Source organism: Talpa occidentalis, unplaced genomic scaffold (assembly GCF_014898055.3).
Source record: "Talpa occidentalis isolate TD23 unplaced genomic scaffold, MPIMG_talOcc4v2.1 talOcc4.4, whole genome shotgun sequence".
NCBI classification, from domain to species: Eukaryota; Metazoa; Chordata; class Mammalia; order Eulipotyphla; family Talpidae; genus Talpa; species Talpa occidentalis.
This window is the reverse complement of record NW_023604295.1, coordinates 7170464-7193253: the sequence shown is the minus strand read 5'-3', so window position 1 is coordinate 7193253 and position 22790 is coordinate 7170464. Positions and strand designations below refer to the sequence as shown.

Genomic DNA, 22790 nt, shown 5'->3' with positions numbered 1-22790 from the left:
GCAGCCAGGTTGGGTATAAAAACCAAACACGTGGGCCTTGGGGTGGTTCACTGTCGCTCGCCTCCTGGCTTCACGGCTCCTGGCTCTCGGCCAGCTCTCAGGGTGCCATTTTGGGATTCCAGATGGGGGGATCGGGTAGGACTCATTTAAAACTTTGTCTCCCACTTTTCTCCCTGAGCTGTACATTTCCTCATTTCCCCTTCCCTTGTCAATAAACCTTTTATTAACCTTTCGCGTGTGCCTGCAGTGGAGCATTGATAAGTCCCTTTAAGCGCGCGGGTGAGGACCCACAGTCAGGCACCCCGTTTTGTATCGGGGTTGCTCTACAACAGTTCCTCACCTCCGCGCTTAAAAGGGACTTATTAACACTCCACTACAGACACACACAAAAGGTTCATAAAAGGTTTATTTACAAGGGAAAAGGAAATAAGGAAAATGTACAACTCAGGGAGAAAATAGGGAAATAAAGTCTTTACTGCGTCCTCCCCGATCCGCCGACCTGGAAACCCGAAGGCACTCTCAGAGCTGGCCGGGCTGCGAGCTGGCGGGGAGCCAAAATGGGGGACCCCTCCAAAGCCCACGTGTCTGGCTTTATACCAACCTGGCTGCTGAACCCCACCCTCAGGTCCCAGCCCCCTTCCCTTGGGTGGTGATGGGATCTGTAGTTCCCGGTGTCTTTGGCTTTGGCCTGGGGTGGGGGTGGAGTCCACGAAGCCTGCATGGAAATAGCTCTAGGACAGCCTTTTCCCCTAACAGAAGGACAATGCTCATGACTCAGTCTGGCCTTCTGGGCAGAGTGAAAGACCTACCGGGTCACACTTATGTCACCCAGTACTTCCCCGGCTGTTTCCAGCCCCCCTTTTCCTGTTCAAAAAGAGGAAATTACACCTTGCGAGAGAAGCAGGGCACGGCCATAGATGACTTTGTCCTGTGCATGGCTGGGTCTAAGGGGGAGAGGAGAAGGGGCACGAAGACCCTCTCACACTGCGTTTGCTCGTGGGCGCCATCAAGCCAGCTCGCCCGCGGGGAGGGGCTGGTGGCGGCCGGAGGGGTGCGGGGGGGAGGGGGCAGGGGCTGCCGAGCGGGGTAAGACACGCCGCGCGCACCGTCCAGGCGGACGTGTGTCCGCGCATTTGCTTTACCCTCCGGGCTCCGAGTCGCAGTCTTGCAGCCTGTTTACCGCCGGGGCTTTCCACCCGGGCGAGGTCCGCTTCCCCAGCGGGGGACCGCGGAGCCTGGGCAGGAGGCGGGGCGGGGGCGGGGCGCAGAGTGAGGGGCGGGGCTAGAGGCCGGAGCGGCGCCTGGGCAGGGGCGGGGCGCAGTGTGAGGGGCGGGGCTAGAGGCCGGAGCTGCGCCTGGGCAGGGGCGGGGCGCAGTGTGAGGGGCGGGGCTAGAGGCCGGAGCTGCGCCTGGGCAGGGGCGGGGCGCAGTGTGGGGGCGGGGCCAGAGTCTGGGGCGGGGCCCTGGCAGGGGCGGGGCGCAGAGTGAGGGGCGGGGCCAGAGGCCGGAGCTGCGCCTGGCAGGGGCGGGGCGCAGTGTGAGGGGCGGGGCCAGAGGCCGGAGCTGCGCCTGGGCAGGGGCTGGGCAGCGGCCGTGGGCGGGGCAGCGGCCGTGGGCGGGGCAGCGGCCGTGGGCGGGGCAGCGGCGTGCCGCTCCCGGAAGCGGCGGGCAGTGGCCGGACGGCCGTCGCGGGCCCGGACGTGAGCCCGGCGGCTGCCCGCGGCGCCCCCACCGCCCTCCCCCTCTCCCGGCGCGGCCATGGCGTGGAGCCTCCGGACCTGGCTGGGCGGCTGCCTCCTGGTGTCAGGTGAGGGGCCTCGGGTGGGGCCGCGGGCTACTGCGCTTGGACCCGGACGTGCAGCCGCGCTGCATCCCGCCCCGAGGGTCGCTGGGGACCCGGGCGGCTGGCGGGGGCCCTGGCTGCGGCCCCTGGTCGGATCCCACGGACCCCGGTTGGATCGCTCTGAAAGTGACAAGTGCGCGGGTCAGGCAGAAGCAGACGCTTTAACTGGCTGTCGTCGGCCCCATGAATGAGTAGGAAGCCCCACCCACTAAGGGACGACCGGCCTTCTGGATCACAAACCCCGCCGGGGGGGTCACCCCTTTATATTCACCCCTCTTCTCCCCGCCCTCGCGGGTTCTGAAAATTCCTGAAAGGTCCAGAGCATCCTGTCGTTGCTGTCATCAGACCCCCCTGGAGACCCGAGTCCGATGGAGGCCTCCCACCTGCCCCCTCAGGCCTCCCCCGACCTCAGGGCACCCCCCTGCTCTCCTTACACTCGGACCTCTCGGGAGACGCCTCCGCATGAGGACGGACCCTCACTTTCCCGCAGCCTCCTGTGGGGCACCCCAAGACCTGAATGCTGCCCCTCAACTCCACAACTCTGTAGCTTCTGAGTTTGTTTTTTTCTTCTGGCTTGACTTTTTTTTTTTTCATTTTTTTTAACTTTTTACATCACTGCTCATTTTTAAACAATATTTGCTTCCCCCCACCCCCTCAGGTGTAGTCCCCAAAGAGTTTCCTTCACCCATGCACCCGTGCACTATCACCTCAGCCTCTGTGCTCCTCCCTCGCTCCCTCTGATCCCTCTCCCTCCTCCTCCCCTGCAGGATATCTCTGGTTTATAATTGTTTATAATTGTTCGTTGTTTGCTTTGTTGCATTTGGCTTGAGTTCTAAATGCAGTGAAAACTAATCGAAATTGCCTTTCCAGGTTCAAAGTTAACACCATGACTTCCGCCTCCCTTTCCCCCTGTAGGCATGGACTCATCCCTGGTCTTTCATTCCACTCTCTGGCTTTGCTCCTCCCTCTGCAGCTGTGTGCACCTGGGATCTTCCACCACTACCAGATCTTTCTACAGCCAAATGCTCCCCCAGGCGGCTGGTCTGCTTCCCTACGCTCTCCCACTGGGGTAGCTCAGCAAACCCTGGTATTAAATACCAGCTGTGGCCCACACTCCCCAGTTTATGTCTCTGTTCACACTCCATGGGTAATGGGCAAGTGCTGGTTTATTATATACTCTTCTGGATACTTCTGTGTATGTTTGCCATTTTCTATTTAAAGGCTTAAAAATTTTATGTTATCTCCGGGGTAATTCTGTTTCCTAGGCTCCGGGCTCAATCCAGCTGTCTCTAACTTTCCTGCTTGCATCTCCTTCAGTATTTCATATCTAATGCAGCTAAAATGAGGCCTTTGATTTCTTTGTTTCCCAGCCCCAATAAGGACATCAGTTCTTAAGCCAGGCTGGCTATTAACTTCTGCTTCTCCATACCAAATATATCAGGAAGTCTAGCATTTATACCTCTGGAAATTGATCTAAAATCCATTACCCAGCCCCTCGCACCTTTCTACCACCACCCAAACCCAGGTCACTCTTCTCGATCCCCACCCCCCCTCTCAGTCTCTACCCACGCCCCAGCAATTTCTTCTTGTGGTTCTTCAGATAATATCCCGGTCCCTCAACACATGTTTCTAAGGTGTGTGTCTCCCTCCCCCATGTGCCCATTTGACAAAGGAGACCCCTTGCTTGATACAGCCATTTCCTTGGGCAACTTTTTTTTTTAATAATAGGTAGTTCTGTTTTTTTTTTTAAAGATTGATTGATTTATACAAGAACTGGGGTACAGGTTAGAGGTGCGGGAGGGTGAGAGAATTCACCAGAAAGAGCAGGGAGCAGAACAGGCAGATGGACTGAAGATATTGCTGAGGAGAGCAGCGGGCGAGACAGGAGAGGTCTGCTGCACCATGTGGGTTTCTCCCTGGCAGGCCAGGAATCGAACCCGTGCTGCAGAGGCTGCGGACAGCTTCCCGGTGACATGCTCAACCCGCTCCCCACCGGGGAGGCCCTGAGCAACCTTTTCAAAAAATAAATTGCAAACCTTTTTCCTTTATTTTTACAGCACTGGGAATGGTGCCACCTCCCAAAAACATCAGAGTGAATTCAGTTAATTTCAAGAACATTCTGCAGTGGGAATCACCTTCACCCAACGGGAATCTGACTTTCACGGTTCAGTTCCAAAGGTGGGTTTGGGCTCCGTGGGCAGGATGGCAACACAGGATAGGGGCCCTGGGTGAGTCACCAGACAGTCCAGTGACAGTCAGCATGACCACAGACGCCAAAGGGATTCTCCCTCTGGGCCTTTTTCTTTCTATCTGAGAGAGCTCTGTTCTCTGAAAGCAGACAAGATTCTTACTTTTTCTTGTAGTGTTTCATGTAATGATCATGGGGCTGCTGGTAGACACAGACATTTTATCATGAGGAGATGGATGTCAGGGGCCACGGTGGCAACTTACTGCCATGTGACTGGATGGGCTTTGTCATAATTGATGTTTTTTAAGAGAAAAATGCTACTGATACCATCTCTACTTATTAGGATGGCATTGCTAGAGTCCACTATTTACCGGTAGAGGCTATTGAAGAAAACTGAAGTATGCAAAGCAGACCTTGCTATCTTACCCCTGCCCCCTCAATAGAACAGCATCCCTCCCCGACCCCCTCACTCCCCCTACCCTCATGCTGTGTGCAGATGATTTGCATGCTGGATTCTCAGTTACCCTGTAGCTCCATTCTAAACAGCTACTGGCTGTTCAAATCTCTCTTCTTTGAAAAGAGTGGAGGCTTGTGAAGGAAGAGTGTCACCCAACATCATCATCTCAGTGCTGTGCCCCATTCCCTGTACTTGCCTTGCCTGTCACTTTTACCTGCTCCAGCCCTCCCTTGGCAGCCTGGCACTGTACACCCCAGCCAGACTGCACATGACAAGCCTTTATGCCAGGTGCACCCAGCAACTGGAAGCCAAAGGCTGATGAACCAACACACCTGCATCCAGTGTGACTCAGAAACAAGCAAAGGAAGCTCTTCAGGGTGCTGGAAGGAGATTGGGCCCGATCCCATGGGTCCACATGACTCATCCAGCCTTCATTTTACAGACATATCGAGGACTGCCAAAAGAGAGAAGTAGAAAGATCAAATAAGATAGTCTTTGTGTTTTTTTTAATTTTGGAGTTCCAAACGATTGTAAGCCAACAGAATATTTCAAAATTTCAAGAACAGTACAAAGAACTTCCCAGTAGCCTATGTGAAAATTTGATATCACTGGAATCATTTTAAAAGGAACCCAATAAAGCCACTGTAGAAAAAAATGTTGCTGTCCTTTTGAAACTGGGCCCAACCACTCACCTGGCCAAATGACCAACATTCCAAGAAGCCAACAAGAATGAGAATGTCCTGTTTGAAAGAACTGAGGAAAGTGGATCGTCCCTCCTTTTACTTTGGGTCACCTCCACCTGACCATTTCACCTTGTGATTCTTGCCTGACCACTTTCCTATAAAAAAATCCCTGACTTCTGTTACCCCTTGGGACACTGTTTCTCCCTGAATCTGTGCTCCCTGAATTATAACTCTTTGATACAAAATAATGTTCTTTTTCTTTTTTAATGGCCTCCTGAACTTTTAAGTTAACACCTGTATCCAGATTCACCGATTTCTAACAGCCACCTTTTGTCCCTCCTCCCATGCATTGTGACTTTTGCCCTTTATAGTTCATTGTGTAGTTCATAAGAGCAAGAATAACCTTTTACAACACTGTAGTTAGTACATTTAATCAAGATTGGAAAAGTTAACATTGACATAATAATTTAGTCTAATCTATAGTCCATATTCTAGTTTGTCTATTTTCCCAGCGACTTAGGATGGGTCATTCTGTGACTTGTTTTTTCCTGTGGTATATTTTTTTTTTTTTTTAAGATTTATTTATTTATTTTTTATTTATTTATGCAAGCACTGGGTACAGTCAGAAGCACGGGAGGGTGAGAGAATTCACCAGAGCCAGAGCGGGGAGCAGAGCAGGCAGAAGGAGCGAAGTACACTGCTGAGGGGAGCAGCGGGCGGCAGGAGAGGTCTGCGCGCCATTCCTGTGGTATATTTTCCAGCACTGATGGAAATTTATAATTTCATCTCTGTGCTTTCTCCACTCAGCCTTCAGAGTTCTAGAGATTTCACTGTGATATTTAATAACTTTCCTTGCTATCCTTGCTATCTGTCTCTCTCCCTGTAACTTACTTCTTACTCCGTTCATCACCTCTTGCCCATTGTGTAGAGGTATTGTTTGGGGGCATTATTATTTTAGATGAGAGTTCCCAGTGACTTCCCTGGGTTAACTTCAAGAAGTTTCCGTGATAGACAACAAATTTATTAGATAGTCAAGGTAAGGACTTGAACCAGGGAAGCAGTTTGACAGATTTGAGTCTGTGGGAACTATATTCCAGCCATCACAAATTTGACTTGAGTTTGTATAGGTAGGAACAGTGAGTCACTAACATCAAAAATATCATCATTCTGAGCAATGTGGCTTCTGATCTTAAGTTATTTGACTTAGATACAAGTTGAACTTTCTTTGCACAGAGGAAAACAAATGCTGGGGCTTAATTTCGTCCTTTCTGGAGACATCAAGGAGACATAGGGTTGGGTTTGAATATTCCTTATCCTGCTACTTGGTCATTTGTAGGGGTTGAAAAATGTAATTTACCCGCAGGCAGCAGATGTTATACAGCTGCTCCTCAGACTGCAAGTCTCTGCAGGTGGCTTTGCTCTCTTGTCTGCTGGAGCAGGGAGGGCTTTCCCAGAACATTTCTTGAGTTCATAATGTGTCACAAAGCTTGAGGCTGGGGTCCAGGTCCCCTTAGCATGAAAGAGCAGGTGGAACATGGCATGTGCTGGGGAAATTCCCAGGACATGTCCTGGCTGTGTCTCTGGGACAGACATTTGATCCTGAAAAATCGGATTACCCTTCTGTGTCTGTGCAAGGAGTGTTTAGAATTCAGCCTGTGCAGTTATGTAGCACTGGGCAGGGGCAGCCAGGGGAGAGGCACTTTTGGGAATGGATTGGTGATTTTAATATGGAAACATCTAGAACAAGTAGATGTAAACTACATTGTAATGGGGAGAATAGTATTGCAAATCCAATCATCATGACCTAGTGAGAGAGAAGGAATTTCAAAGCAACTTTTTAAATACTCTGTGTTCCAGCCAATGGATGCCTGAGTTTAAATGAAGCAAATGGGTCACATGAGAAAACCCACATTCATTAACACGACCCCTGCATTTTCCAAATGTTGGCATGCCAGGTGGCCAGGAAGGTTGGATTGAGCAATGAAACACTGTGGTACATTAAGTGAAAAAGCAGATTGTAAAAGAGAATGATCCCAGTTATCCTGACCACCTTTTGTCCAGAGATTTTTCTGGGCATCCTAAGGATGCAGTGAGGCATGGTGTGTAAAGTTGCAGACTCTGAGGTCAGCCAGACTCAGTAATGTTGGACAAGGCCTTGGGCTTCCTACCCTCTGCCTCAGAAAATAGGAGAATTTTGGTTTTGTCCTCCTAGGGTTGCGAAAATTCAAAATATAGCTTAGCACCCTTCCTGGCGCTAAGTGTTGGCTGTTTTTATATTTATCACCATCACCTTCATTGTCACCGGTGAGTGCAGCTAAATTGGCTTTTGTGCAAAGACTGGGCCCTATATGGGAAGTGAGGACAGAATCCTCACTTTTAGCAGGAGTTGATCCTGTTCTTCCTTAGGCTAATAACCCCTCCCGAGGCCGACATGAACTCCCGTACACCAGTAGGTACTCCCAAATGTCAAATGTTTTCCTCTTCTGGTTCCTGCCACCCCCGCCCCCTTCAGTGGTTGGTAACAGGACACAAGGTCAACGAATTGTTTTTATCATTTTTCTAGCTGCAACCAAAGTCATTGTTTGGATGTGACTTGAAGTTGTCATATACTTATTTTGGTTCATCTGTGTATATAAGTATTTCACAAACCATGTCCCACTGCTTTCAGAAGTACACAATCGGAAAAGGAAGGTTTCCTGGTCAAATGTGTTCAATACTCAGCACCTTTTTCGGGGGTGGGGAGGAGCATGTGCTTATTAGGATGTGTACGCCTCTGAGTTCTGTTGTGAAGACAGACACTTGTTTATATTTCACTTTTTTTCCCCAAATTGTTTGATCTTGGGACAGGTTGTTTTTGAAACCTTTTATGATAGTTGAAGAATCAGTTGGGCCCCTTGGAGCAGTTTGGAAAATGCTAACATAAATCATGCATACCTCTCATGAAAATCAGTGATGAAGGACTTGCCTTACCTTTCTCTCATTCTCCTTGGGTAGCAGGGGACAATTAAGGCACCCAACAGCCTCAGAGAGACTGGAGTTGGAACTCATGAATTTTATCTTTCCAATTTTGTAGTTTTTCCACGTCGTTCAAAGACATATGCAAGAGTACTAACATCACGGCGTGCGATTTCTCAAGTCTTTCCAAGTATGGCGACCACACCTTGAGAGTGAGGGCTGAATTCGCAGATGATCATTCAGACTGGGTGAACATCACCTTTCATCCCATAGAGGAAAGTAAGCTTCTTCGTTTCCACTTCCTTGTTACGCTGTCATCTTGCCTCGGTGCTTTCCCCGTGGGTTGGTCTGTCAGCAATAATTTTGCAATCGCACACAAGTGGATGGTCTCACACAAGACACTTAAGGAATGTAGTAGGGAATAAACTAGAAAATATAGTAAAGAGGGCTGTGACTTTAAAGAAGTTAGGGGAGAGGCAGGAAAGGATAGGCATGAAGATAATTAAATACACACTTAATGTTCATGCTTTGTTGAGGGCATTGCTGTTAATGAGAGAAACTGGGAGGGTTAATGTATACATTTTCTGGGAGGAAGTCAGTTTGAAATTGTGATTCAAAGAAATCTGACTCAGTAGGCAGAAATGTCAGGGTTTGTCTAGGCAAGCATGGAGACAGAGAGACCAGATGCAGACAGCCAACTTGCCCAGAACAAACAACTGAGAAATGGAGATAGCTCATGGCAGATGCGTTGCGTCAGACTGGGTGGTAAGCATCCAAAAGAACGTTCCCAGGTTAGATCTGGATGGTCATGGGGACTCACCAGAGGTCATGAGACAGACATAACTGAGACACCAGGAACTGAAAGTGAATTAAGCAGCCACATAGCCATTGAGAGGGTCAAGAGGATAAAGGGTTACAAAGCTTCACTAAGGAAGCTCAAGTGTGCCTCCAAGGAATAGCTGGAGCATTAGGATTGTCTTTGTACCCTCCCCTGCTCGAGACCCCCATAGCTCCCACAGTTTCACCCTTCCAGGTCAGGAATGCAGCTAGAAATGCAGCCCTGGGCCTCCCTGCTGGCGCAGGGGTTAAAAACGCAATGCTATCAAGCTATCCACAGTCACTGCAGCATGAGTTTGATCCCCAGCCAGGGAGTTAACCCACATGGCAAAGGAGACCTCTCCTGTCTCCCCTGCTGCTGCCCTCAGCAATGTATTTCAGTCAGTACACCTGTTCTGCTCCCCACTCTGTGTGGTGAATCCTCTCACCTCCCACACCTCTGGCCTGTACACCAGTTCTTGTATGCATAAATAAATAAATCTTTTTTTAAAAAAAAAAATGCAGCCCTTCTGCCCCTTCCCAATTCTGTCTCTTAGGATTCAAGCAAAAATAATTTTTTAAACTCTTATTTCTAGAGTCAGAAATTATTGTTATATTTTCTAAAAGTATCTTTATAACAACTGGGGGAAAAAGTGTGCATTAAAAAATACAACTTAACGATAGTTAAGGCTCCAAGCATAGCACAGGTGTCTGCTTCTGTGGTTGCTCCCTGGCCTACCTCTTTCCAAATCCTATTTTCTAACTCTTTCCAAATCCTAGTTTCCGGCCCATCTTTGGAAGTTTCCTTTAGAAAGAGATCCAAAAGGGTTAAGCAGGGCCTCCCTGGTGGCGCAGTGGGTTGAGCCCAGCGCTGCAAGGCTTTCCGCAGCCTCTGCAGTGCCGGTTCGATCCCCACCAGCCACAGAGCAATCCACATGGCACAGCAAACTTCTCCTGTCTTGCCCACTGCTCCCCTCAGCAGTGTATTTTGTCCATCTGCCTGTTCTGTTCCCCACTCTGCCTCTGGTGAATCCTCTCACCCTCCTACACATTTGGCCTATACCCCAGTTCTTGCATAAATAAATAAATCTTTAAAAAAAAAAAACTAGTAAAAAAAAAGGGGTTAAGCAGTTTGTCTAAGATCAAACAGTAAGGGTTCAGAACCAGGGTCCTGGTTCCCTGCTCTTAGCTGCAATTCCCTACAGTGGCTATTTACTAGCTGACAAATGCCACAGATTTGTTTTCCCACAACTAGTCTACAAGTTGGATATTTGCCTTTTGAAGTTTGTCTCTTTTAGTGATAAAGTGTTTCAAGATGTCATGTGGAACTTATTTAAAGTTGCTTTGGAAAAATAGCTAATAAGCTTCCTTATCCAGTCTTCAACCACCAGCAGATTAGAAATGGGGTAGAATGCCAGAAGCGTTCTAGCAACCCCCAAAAAGAAACAGCACCCAGTGTGGTTGCTCCAAGACAGTTACTATTCTTTCTACAGCCATTATTGGGCACCTGCTCTGTGCCAAGCACATCTTAGTGCTGGCTGTATACTAGAATCCCTCCCCTATGGAGCATGCATCCTAATGGGGAAGGTCACAGATAAACAAATACATTGCTTATGATATGACAGATAATGACTGTGGTTCTTAAGGAAATAAAGCAAGGTAGCAGGGCAGGAAGTGATGGGAACTCATTTACATAGGGTGGAAAGATGCAACGCTCTGAAGAGGTGGCATTTGAACCAACACCTACATGAAGTGAAGGGGCGAGTGACATGAATTTCCAGTCAAAGAACATTCAAGGGGGAACAGTTTCCCACCTTGTTGGAAAATATGTATGGTTAATTATATATTTTAAACACTAAGAAAAAAGAATCTGCTTTATTGCTTCTAATCCAAAAAGGAAATAAATAAATTCACCCAACAGAAAGAAAGGAGACAAGCCCCTCTCCCCAAAATTACACAAATAATGTAGTTGGAATGATCCCATATATATCAGAAAACACAATAAATATAAATGGACTAAACCTAATTAATAAAGACAAAGGTTATCAGGTTTTAAGAAATAAAACCCCCAGCTATCCTTCCTGCCCATAATCAGTGTGATAGCAATGGTTGTCATAGCAATGGTGTATCCAAGAGCAGAGTACTCAAATAGACCAATTGCTTGTGCAGTTAGGTAAATAAATATCAGCATACTTAAAATATGTTTTTTTGATTGTCATTTGCTTTGTTCTCATGCTTAGCCATTGTTGGACCTCCTGGAATGCACGTAGATGCACTTGCTAATTCTTTGCATGTGCGCCTCTTTTCCCCCAAAATTGATAATGAACCTGAAGCATGGACCATGAGGGATATTTATAATTTATGGATTTACAATGTGCAATATTGGAAAAACGGCTCTGATGAAAAGGTAAGCTTGGCAAATCATATGCATTTTAGACATAGACTCCCTGATCTTTGCTAGTGTTGGCCTGAAGCCATGACCACAGAAAGGTGGCCAGGAGGCCACCAGTCCGGGTCTGCCAAGGTGGCAGCACCTTCCAGTGTAGAGGATTCAAGGCCTGGTCCTTTGAGCACCTCCAGCTTCCCAGTCTGTGTGGAGTCTGGTACCTCTAGTTTACGCTTCCCAGGCCCCATGGGAACTGTATGGTGCAGACTGCTGGGCTGGGATTCCCGTCAGAGCCCTGCCCTCCCTGAGGGGAAGTCACAGGAGAAGCAGAACTGACTCAGCAGCAGGCCAGGGAACTAGGACTCCACTGAGTCAGGTGATCAGCTCATGGTTCCTGCATCGACCGCCATGTCCACACACCACAGAATAGACACGTCCACAGTCAATAGCTCCCCTTGGACGCTGGATGAAGTGTCACAATTTACCTGTCTGGTCCCACTTTCCCCATTCCCCACCTCCTCTTCAAGGTCAGTTCCTTTAAAAACATGAGCCGGGTGTGGGAAGGCTGGGTTGGAAGGATGCCCCAGCCACTGTGGGACTATGTCACGTTCTTGACCACAGCTTCTCATGTCTGCCAAGCAGGCATACTAACCTACTTCATTCATAGATTGCGGGTAATAGCCTATATAGTAACAGCAGTAGGAATTTAAAGACATAATGTTAAGACAATGAACTTGTCCTGAACAGTATATGTGATTTACACATGAGGTGCCCTCCCCCTTCTGTAGACATGTTAAAGCTCTTTTCATTCACTCTTGGTCAAGTTTATTCTTATACTTAGTGCATGTAATATGAGCACCACTGGTGCCCTAAACTGACTTACATTTATGGTGTGTAGCTTACTTATGTTATCCCCTCTGTGCTAAATGTGGGTTTCATTCCTTCATTCTCAAGACTTTAGAAAGAAGGGGTCACTCATGTATGTTGTCTTAGAGATGATGAATTAAATTTTTATATATATATATATATATATATATATACACACACACGCACACACATACATTTTGCATAACCCCCCAAAATTGCAAATTGATTTCCCCCAAAAAAATGTTCCATTAAATGAGGGAGGAGATCTGCTGACTTGACATCTGTAAGCACAATTTTGCTTACAGTAAGAGCCCAGGAAATGTAAACATAAAACACAATACAAATAGTGAGTTTCATGGTCATGTATCAGAGGGTCAGGATTGAACCCCTGGCAGTATCAGCAGTGTGCTGGAACTGAGTCGATCAATGCCTGAGTGCCTCCTGCACCAAACATTGAATGTGAAAATCAGCTTATCTTTAGCTTCTTATCTAGAAGATGCCCATGGCACAAGCATCTGGTTGTACTTTTGTCCTCTCTCTTCAGCCTTTGGAGCCTTAGATGACTCGTACTAAGAGCCAGAAAGGCTGCCTGCAACCTGGTTCCTTCCTTCCTCATGCCTGCATGGTCCCCTTTGCCAGTTTATGATCTACTCAATGAATGTTTGTGTCCCCAAAATTCATATGTGGAAACCTAACTCCCAGTGTGATGGTATAAGGAGGTGGTGGGGGGCAACAGGAGTTGATGAGGTCATGAGGGTGGAGCCCTCATGAGTGGGATTAGCACCCTCAGAAATGAGACCCCAGACAGGTCTCTCACCAGACACCAGATCTACCAAATTAGCTCGGCCCTTGGGCTTACCCAGCCTCCAGAACTGTGACACGCACCATCTGTGGTATTCTGTTCCAGCAGCCCTGATGGATGAAGACAGAGGCTCCTTTTTAAAATGCAAACATTTCTGAAAGGCTGCCTTATCGGGTCCCTAAACTAACAGCATAAAAGTCGTTTGAAAATCCTGTTTCTTCCTGGTAGGAGACAGTGAAGCTAAAACTAGAGGTTGCCCAGAAGTGAATGAAGTCTAGAAAATATCCATTGGAGGGCATCTGTGCTGGCCCTTCTTGTCTGGCTGCCCTCCTCGCTGCCTCCCACCCATGGATCAGCCTCTGGATTCAGTCTTTGAAAAAATAGCATTTTCTCTAGTCTTCCAAGAATAACAAGGCTTGAGAGGCATTGGGGTTTTAGAAATGAAAGCCAGGACTTTGGGAGGGATTTTTTTTCTGTTAGAACTTAGACCAAACTCTTCATGTTTTCATTTAGTATAATCCAGCTTACCTTCAATGAGCTTAGCATCTCATACAAAGAGAAATGTGGCCAAGCTATCAACAACCCTAAGCCCAAAAGAAAATAAACAGTTACTGAAGTAAGAAAAGGTTTGCTCGCTTTCTGTTGACATTCCAGCTCATGTGACAGGCCCTTCGATAAGGAAATTATAACCATGATAGCAACACAGGCAGTGTTTGCTCTTTTAATTCCTTTTATTTTGCCAGAAACTCTTTTGGTTTCTCAAATTCAGAATATATTATGACAGCTTATATTCAAATTAATTAAAATGAGTGGGGCGGGGTGGGGGGGCCCAGAGGCAGGCTGTGGTGCCCCCTCGAGGCCGGGGCTGTCGGAGGAGGTCAGCCAGCTACGGGAGTGGAGAAGTCATTCAGAGGAGAGCCCTGGCAGCCCGGGCAGCACACACTTAAAAAGAAAATCACACTGCACTCGCTGTTGATGGGCACTGCGTCCCCTGCCAGTGCTGCGGTAACAGCGTCCCCCCACGGGCAGCTTCAGCAGAAATGGACTCTCAAGGTTCTGGAGGGGGAGGTCCAAGAGGTCCACAGGCCTCTCCCCTTGCTTCTGGGCTTTGCCGGCCATCTTTGGTTCCTTAGCTTGGAGAAGCATCACCCCCATGTCTTCCCTCATCCTCCCTGCTTGCCTGTGTCCAAAATTCCCCTTGTAAGGACACAAGTTACGCTGGATTAGAGCTCTCCCCAACCACCTCATTTTAATTTGATTACCCCCGTAAAGACCCTGTGTTCAACTAAGGCCACTTTCTAAGGCACTGAGGTAAGGCATCAACATAGGAACTGGGGACCACTGGGGGGCACCATATCTTCGGTCTACCTTGTTGAAAGAGGAAGTGGGGTGGGTTTGATGTCATCTAAAGAGAATTCAGGATTTTTAATATGTGCCATTCTCACTGGTGTAAGATGGTATCTCATGGTAGTTTTGATTTGCATTTCCCTGATTACAAGTGATGTTGAACATTTTTTCATATGTCTGTTGGCCATTTGCATTTCCTCTTCAGAGAAGTTTCTTTTTAGCTCTTCTGCCCATTTTTTGACTGGATTATTTTCTTTGTTGTTGTTGAGTCTCATCAGCTCTTTGCAGATTTTTGTGATCAGTCCTTTATCATTAGTGTTGTGTGCAAAAATGTTCTCCCAGTTGGTGGGGTTTCCCTTTGTTTTTGTTATTGTCTCTTTTGCTGTGCAGAAGCTCTTTAATTTGATGTAGTCCCAGCTGTTGATCTTTGCCTTCACTATCACTGCTTTGGGTGATGTGTCTGTAAAGATGTCTTTGATGTGCAAATCACGTAGTGTTTCGCCTATATTTCCTTCTATGTATTTTATGGTTTCAGGTCTTACGTCTAGTTCTTTAATCCATTTTGAGTTGATTTTTGTGTATGGTGTGAGGTAGTGGTCAAGCTTCATTCTTTTGCATGTAGCGACCCAGTTTTCCCAGCACCATTTATTGAACAAACTTTCTTTGCTCCAATGCATAGTCTTAAAAACCTAGCAACAACAAATGTTGGTGAGGATGTGGAGAAAAAGGAACTCTTCTGCACTGTTGGTGGGAGTGCAAACTGGTCCAACCACTATGGAGAGCTGTGTGGAGATTTCTGGACCTACTAAACATAGAGCTTCCATAGGATCCAGCAATTCCACTCCTAGGTATTTACCCAAAGGACACAGAAATATCAATTCCAAAGAGCACCTGCACCCCTATGTTTATAGCAGCACTGTTTACAATAGCTAAGCTTTGGAAACAACCCAAATGCCCAAAAATAGATGACTGGATCAAGAAGATGTGGTCCATATACACCATAGAATATTACTCAGCATTCAGAAAAGATAAACACATGCAATTTGCAGCAACATGGATGGAGCTGGAAGGGATCATGCTCAGTGAAATAAGCCAAAAAGAAAAAGAAAAATACCGGATGGTCTCACTCATAGCAGGAATCTAGAAAACTTAAATAAGGGACCAGGAAAATGAATAACTATAAGAAAGTGAAAATCAGAATCAACAAAAAACTATGAAACAGAGACACTTTTGGGGGGGTGGGGGGCGGGAGGGGAGGGATTGGGATCAGAATGGGGGGGTTGCAATTGTATGGGGAATATAAAAATAAAATTTATTATTTAAAAAATAAATAAATAAATAAAGAGAATTCAGGAAATGAGGTGGTTGGTCAGGACTGCCATCCTTGCCGGTCCCTTAAAATAGTCTCAGGGTCCCCCAAAATGAGCTGGGAGAAGCAGCTGCTTCGTTCAGTTTCCTATTTTGAGCCTAAATTAAAGATTATAACTGTGGGAGGTGGTCTAAGTTTGGTCTAAGTTCCTTCACTGCTGAGCATTGTCTTGTTTTTGTCTTCTTTCCCAGGTTTCCGTTAACTGTCACTATGACTCCGAGATCCTCAAAGGTCTGGAGCCGTGGACAGCCTACTGTGTGCGGGCTCAAGTGCTTATTCCTGATTGGAACAAAACTGGGGAATGGAGCGAGCCTGTGTGTAAGGAGACAGCGGAAGACAGTGAGTCCTCTGGCGCCTGCCTCCTCCCAGCACTTGACATCCTTCTAGACTCCTGCTAAGCGGCAGGATTGGGCAGCTGTTTAGACATCCACACCCAGTTTAGTCTTCAGGCCCCCATCAGCCCGGCTGCTGCCTGCTGGGCCGGAAGGCACTCCCTTCCCAGGCAGCTGGCTCCCCCTTAGACCAGAGGCATTCATGGAAGTGTCCAATGTCCCAGAAGCCTTGGCCCACCCTCTGTGCTCACTCTGTCCTCTTGGGCACCCGGAAGCAAGTCTCATCCGTCCTCCCAACACCACCTAGCAGAGGTCAAGCCTGTCACATGCCCTGGAAACCTTTCTGTCCCTGGTTCCATGTTTCCAGTCCCTTCAGGTACAAGATGAGAAGGAAAAGTTTGGAATGCTCTCACTTTCCTCAGTATTAACTAGAATAAATGTCAACAATAGTTAGACAGAGGGTTTATTATTAGCTCATCAAAGTGAGGATTCGAACCCAGGAAGCATTTAGACGGATTGGCTTCTGTGAGGGCTGCTCCCACCATCACAAGTCCGAGTTTGGCTTATATAGGTAGAGCAGTGCGTCAGTGACAGCGAGAATGTAATTATTGTTGGCGGGTGAGAGGGTGGCTTCCTAAACAACTAAACAACTTTTGCCTCAAGAGATTCCGACACTGCCTGTGAATCTCTTCCCTGAGTTCTGAAGACCGCACTGTGGAGGGCTGGGTGTCCAGGGTTAATCTCCTTGAACCAGCTCCTGAGTCACTAGTGGGGCTTGAAAGGCTGTTTTAGCCACAGGCAGAGAACTTTTGCATTTCTGCTTCAGAACAGGGCAGAGGCTGTGCTGCCTTTAAATCCGTGCAGACAACTTTGCTCCCTGCCTGCCAGACCAGGGACATGTTACAAGACGTTCACCTCAGCAGGCACTACTTACTTTAGGGTACCTTGTGAAATATGGTGCTGGCACTTCAATGGCCCTTCTCATAAGATGTAAACCACATGGACTTTTTTCTTTAAAAGTAAAAGAAAGAAAAAAACGGAACACAGCGAGGAGGAAAGGCCAGGAGGGCCGTTGCCCTAGGGCCTGGGATTCCTGAACACACAGCTGCATTGCACTGCTTACGAGCCATGCCCATGGCCTCCATGTCTGCGCACAAACAGCAGGCCTTTTTATTTAAAGACGTCGAGAAGCTCAGCCAGCTCAGGCCAAGGAAGGATGCCTACCTTATCTGCCTTCCCCGGTCACCCCCGTGTCCCGTCCTTCCCCTGTGACATCACATGGGACATGGGATCAGCTCTGAGCTGCCCTGTGTCTCAGCCACATCTGCAAAACAGGGGCCTAGACTCTGCACTGCACAGTTACTAAAGTCACGGATCTGAGAGCGGGGGGTTGGGGTGCAGTCATCCCTGCTGAGAGCTTTTGCAGTTCTCAGTACAGAGAGCAGTTGTGGGTTTCTTCGAGGATCTGGGTCCCAAGCAAGCCCCACTTACTGCTTCAAAGCAGAAGAGGTTTATCCAGATCAGGAAGGCCCTGTTACCCTCAGGTAGACCAGGCAGAGCAGAGCTCCTGCTTGCTGTTCCTGTTGTGCGCATCAGCAAGCGTGACAGAACCCAGACTTGGAAGAAGGTGGGAAAGTGGTTAAGCCTGCTGGAAACCTCTGGATCCTTACACAGCTCCCTCCATGGGTCCTCCAAGGAGGTGGCCCTGTTTGGGGGGATTGCATTGGGTTGTGAGGGTGAAAATAGTGCTTGGGTTGCCTGGGCCAATCCAGATGTGACAGGAATGAAACCCCCGCCTTCCCCGCAGAGACACTCGCCTCCTGGATCATCGGCCTTGTGGTCCTCGCGGTCTCGGTGTGTGTGGCCTTCCTGCTGTTCGGCTGCTTCGCCCTGCTGTGGTGCATTTACAAGAAGACCAAGTACACCTTCTCCCCCAGGAACACTCTTCCTCAGCACCTGAAAGAGGTAGGTAATAGGACGGAGCCAAGATGGCTGTGAAATCCCAAGTGATCAGCATTTCCTTCTAAGTCGGCGCCTAAGTAACAGCGCAGCAGGTTTGTTCCAGAAGCCCTTTCCCCAGCCTCCTGGTCTAAAACCTGAAGTCTGCAGAGAACAAAAGAGATAGTCTGGGACAGGAAGAGAAAAGGCTGCGCTCAGAGCGGACAAGATGAGAAAGGAAGGCTGGTCACAGCGGGGAGCAGCAGGTAGAGGGAAGAGGCTGGGATACAGGCGCGCTCAGTCTGAGGTTATCTGCAGTCAGGACTTTGTGTCCTACACTTTAGGAAAACTATTTTCAAAAGGTTTAGAAAGAAGAAAGTACCTGGATGGAGACTGAAAGACTCGGAGGCCTTAAGAAATGAAATTCTGGGTCTGTACTAACACTTAAAGGAGAAACATGCCCGGCCCTAAAAGAAACTGTCTTTGGTCTCACTTGCCAGGAAATGATGCTGAGATGGAGATTCACCTTCAAAAGGCTTTCTGGGGAGACCCCTGGGGAGCAACCTCTGAGGGAGGAAGAGCAGCAGGGAGGGGGAGAGAGGCTGAGCCGTAAGGCACTCACATCCGTGACCTCAGCCATTCCCGCAGGGCTCTGAAAAGAGGACCAAGCTGAGGCATTTTGAACCCCAGATTAACCATGGGCTGGGCAGGGCTCTCCCACAAGGGGGTGCAGCAGCTCCCTCAGCTGAGGGCCTCCCTGGGAGAAGGACATTTTACCACCAGAAGACAACTCTGGAGTCTTCGTGGATGGAGACAATCTGCGTGGATGCAAATTCTGGAGTAAATGGGACAGAGAGAGGAGCACAGTTAGTGAGAATGGGAGATGGTGCAGCCACTTTGAAGGCTGCCCTTGAGGTTGTGGTGTGAGACATGCAGTGGCCAGAGGGGTGGTGTGGAGGCCGCTGCACCTGCACCCTCTGATCCCATCCGAGAGGGTCTGACAGGTCTCAGGATGTTCACTCCTGGGTGACCATCACTTGATGTCTTGCCCAGTCAGCCCCCCACCGGGCTGCAGGAGCTGTTTTTCCATTAGGGGCTAATTCCCTGCAGCAGGTGGCAGGGTCTGGCCCCAGAACAACAGTCACTCGCGAGGGCGAGTCCCATCTTGGCCTTGTCACAAGCTCCATCCCGTCTTTTCCCACTGCAGACCTACCAAGACACACAGCCCTCCTGTTCTTGGGGTCAGTGAGCATGCTGTCATGGGGAGACAGTGCCAGCCCTCACACACCAGCATCAGCCAGCAGGCGGTGTGTCCGGGCCATGCTCACCCGACCTTCTCTGTCACCCTGTAAACACAGTGGCATCATGTTCCAGGTGTGGGACGTGCTCCTTGATGGGAGGGGTGAGAATCCATCATTAGGCCTTTACTTAGGAGAGGATGTCCCGGCATGCCCTGCTGCATGGGGCCCCTGAACATCTCTGCGCATCCTTTTGGCAGAGGCAGCTCCCTCCGCAGGTCCAGGACAGGGAATTGGCTGTGAGCCATCTCAGAGCCGGTGTTCCTGGAAGCTGGGCAGCCCCCACAACCCCACCTCCACCCCCACCCCCATGAAGGGCTACATGGATAGGAGGTGGGACATGTGGGCATCAGCAAGGCTTTCAGAGAGACTAGAAGCTTCTAACCATGCAGTGAAACAGCTGCCCAGAAGGAACCAAGAATCTTCCAGAAGTTATATTTCAGCAGGAGGAACAAAAGATGGTTCTTGGCTCTGGGCAAAGGTGTTTTGTAAATGGAGAAACAAGAGGAAACAAAGCTATTTACCAGCTAATTTTGCTTCTGACTTTGCCATCAGAGACCAGCCAGGAAAAGACAGATGGGCCAATGTGCTTCCTTCCAGGCCAAATCAGAGCACAGTAGAGGGGCCTGTGGGGATGAGCCCAGTGCTCCAGAGCCTTGGCAGACGTCTCTGTAGAGCTGGTCCTACCATCACTGAGAAATGAGACCAGGGGAAGGCTCAGGAAGCACCAGGAAACTGAGCAGATCAGGTCCTCACATCACAGTGACCCAGTTTGACACACCAGAGAATCTATTAACATGGCCCAGGGATACTTTTGACTGTATGGAGATTTGGGGGTGGCGACTTTTAGTTGAAAAAGCAATAGGGAGGTTTACCCAGCACTGATTGATTGAGCCAGACACCAGTTTCTGTGTGTCCAGCTAGGAGACCAGCCTACGGTTTGCGTTCTTCAGATTTAGCACCACTTCTTTTATTATCTCTCTGTTCCCCAGGAACAGAGGAGAGCTTCTAGTGTCTTCTTACAAATCCTCTGAATTGGAGAATTGGGAGACATCCCTCCTTCCCAAGCTCCTCCTCTGCCCAGCATATATCTGGACACAATCCTCTTGCCCTTCCCTTTCATCAATCAGCAGCTCAAGATGGAGGGCGCCCCTGACACCCATCATTATCAAAGGGCTGTGTGGAGATCACATTAAGAGGAGAGCAGACTGGGGCCTCCCTGGTGGCGCAGCGGTTGAGCGCTGGGTTGCGAAGCTGCCCGCAGCCTCTGCAGCGCTGGTTCGTTCCCCGGCTGCTCCCCGGCCACCGGAGGAGGGTCCCGCATGGTGCGCAGACCTCTCCTGCCGCCCGCTGCTCCCCTCAGCAGTGTCCTTCGGTCCTTCTGCCTGCTCTGCTCCCCGCTCTGGCTCTGGTGAATTCTCTCACCCTCCCACGCTTCTGACTGTACCCAGTGCATGTATAAACAAAACAAACAAACAAACAAATAAATAAATAAATAAATAGAACATGCCTCTTTAAAAAAAAAAGAGGAGAGCAGACTGAACCATTAGAGATGGAACTTAGGAGTAAAACTAGGGGAGAGCAGTTAAAAATGCAAAACTTTAAAGAGTGCTTATCTCTTTTAACCTGAAGATTAAGAGGATTGGCAGGCCTAGGAGGATAAAAAATGGAGACTATCAAACCAGCAGATATTTCTGGAAACATTTACACCTTCACTGTTCCAAGAGTTGGGTACTTCATTATTTTTCATGGTTGAATAGTATTCCACTGTATGTATCCAGTCAGGCCTCACTTTACAACAGGGATGGGTTCTGAGACATGCATCATTAGACAGTTTCATTGTGCACACAACACTGAGTGTAATTCCACAAATCTGCATGGTGCAGCACACCGAGACCTTATGGTGCAGCCTATGGCGACCACCATCGTTAAAAAACACCCGACAATACACCACACTTGTTTGTCCACTCAAGCGCCAGTGTGCCCTTGGGGTGTTTCCCCATTGGCTGCTGGGAAACACTGACTCCAGTGCAGCCGGCTCTTCTGAGGATACACCCAGAAATAAAACTGCTGGATCATATGTTGTTTTTCATTTTTTGAGGAACTATCATCCTGTTCTTGTTGCATTTTTCAAAACAAGTGTTTTCCAGCTAGGAGCTCTATATAAAATCTTTATAAACCCAGAAAAAGAAATAGGGAAAATTGATAATTAACTACCTTTTTTTGTTTCTCCTGCAGTTTCTCAGCCACCCTCAGAACAGCCCCCTTCTGTTTTTCACCTTCCCGCTCTCTGACGAAAATGAAGATTTTGACAAACTGAGTGTGATTGCAGAGGTCTCTGAAAGCAGCAAGCAGAACCCTGGCTCCTCTGAGCTGGTGTCAGGAGGAGACACACCCCAGCACCCAGAGCAACCCCCAACTCACGTCGACCTCTGAGGGCAACCAGACCCACAGACGTACTGAGACCACCTGAGCAGGCCCTGTATCTGGGACTCTTAAAACGCCAGGACAACATCAAAACAGCCAAAGAGGTAGATTTTAAAGGCTCACTTGGCAAAAACACTCCAGCTTGGGAAGTTGCTGCTTTATACAGGCCTCAATGGTTTAAAAAACTGTTGACAACTGACTGAACTCAGCCTCTTAGATGCACTCATATAAGGAGCAAGTTTTAACTGGGAGAAATGGAAATATTTAAGACAGGAGGACCGACACTGGAGGCTGTAACATCCTGCCGACTGCCGAGGTCTGCAAAACAGCCTCAGCTCAGTGGGGCCGATGGCTGTTCGGAGCCCACCTTTCTGGATTCTCAGGGACGCTGCAGCTGGGTTCATTTTTCTACTGTATCTTTTATATAGCACTGGTGCTCCATTAAAATTTATTCTCTATTTAATCTGTGCGTTGGTGAGACACATTTGTCGTCAGATATTGAATGAGGCCTCTCTCTGCTGCTTTTGATGTCCATTCACGGGAGTTCCTCAGACCCCACCCACTGTCCTCCTGAGATGGTGCTGGTTGCATGGGCCTCCCGTGTCTGGCAGGCCCAGCTGGCCCCGTGCAGAGGGCAAGGAAAGACCCAAAAGAGAGGCAGACCCCCCAGATCGGTGGGTGGCATCTCTAACCAGCAGGGGGCTTCCATCACACACGAGGCTCGAGCCCAGGCCACCCGCACACCCACCCCAGGACCTTAGGAGGCTATATCACAGGACCTGCGACAGTCACTCACGTGTGGGTGTTTTTCTGCCCACGGATGAGCATTCCTGATCCAGCCAGCCTCTATCGTGAGTCGTCGAACCTGAGGGTGTGTAGCCTGTGGATATTAATTATGCTTGGATTTTTGGCTGTTCTGTGGGGGGCGGCCCTCGGCCCCTGTTGGTCAAGGTCAGCAGTATGGAGGCCTTAGTTTTCAGTCACGTGTGCTATCCTGGTGTCTCCCCCACATTGCTATCGGAAGGTGTGTCCTTGGGGTATCTTCTAGTGCTGGGGTGGGGGGATGCTGGGGACAAGCAGAA

The 22790-nt window shown here is 48.7% G+C and overlaps 1 protein-coding gene across 1 annotated transcript; it reads left to right on the top strand.

The window, feature by feature from the left end:
• Positions 1-1735: 1735 nt before the first annotated feature.
• IL10RB (interleukin 10 receptor subunit beta) lies at positions 1736-22161 on the top strand. Its single transcript, XM_037525018.2, has 7 exons — positions 1736-1807; positions 3901-4021; positions 8245-8405; positions 11183-11349; positions 15905-16052; positions 17853-18010; positions 21520-22161. Exons 1-7 carry the CDS (start codon positions 1759-1761, stop codon positions 21715-21717), a joined length of 1002 nt encoding a protein of 333 aa, XP_037380915.1. The 5' UTR covers positions 1736-1758; the 3' UTR covers positions 21718-22161.
• The last annotated feature ends 629 nt before the right edge of the window (positions 22162-22790 follow it).

Bases quoted from the DNA above. Each gene is read 5' to 3' on its own strand.
- IL10RB (XM_037525018.2), top strand. From the start codon at position 1,759: ATGGCGTGGAGCCTCCGGACCTGGCTGGGCGGCTGCCTCCTGGTGTCA. The intron at 11,350-15,904 runs GTAAGCTTGGCA...CTTCTTTCCCAG, and splicing joins AAAACGGCTCTGATGAAAAG to GTTTCCGTTAACTGTCACTA. The intron at 16,053-17,852 runs GTGAGTCCTCTG...CCTTCCCCGCAG, and splicing joins TAAGGAGACAGCGGAAGACA to AGACACTCGCCTCCTGGATC.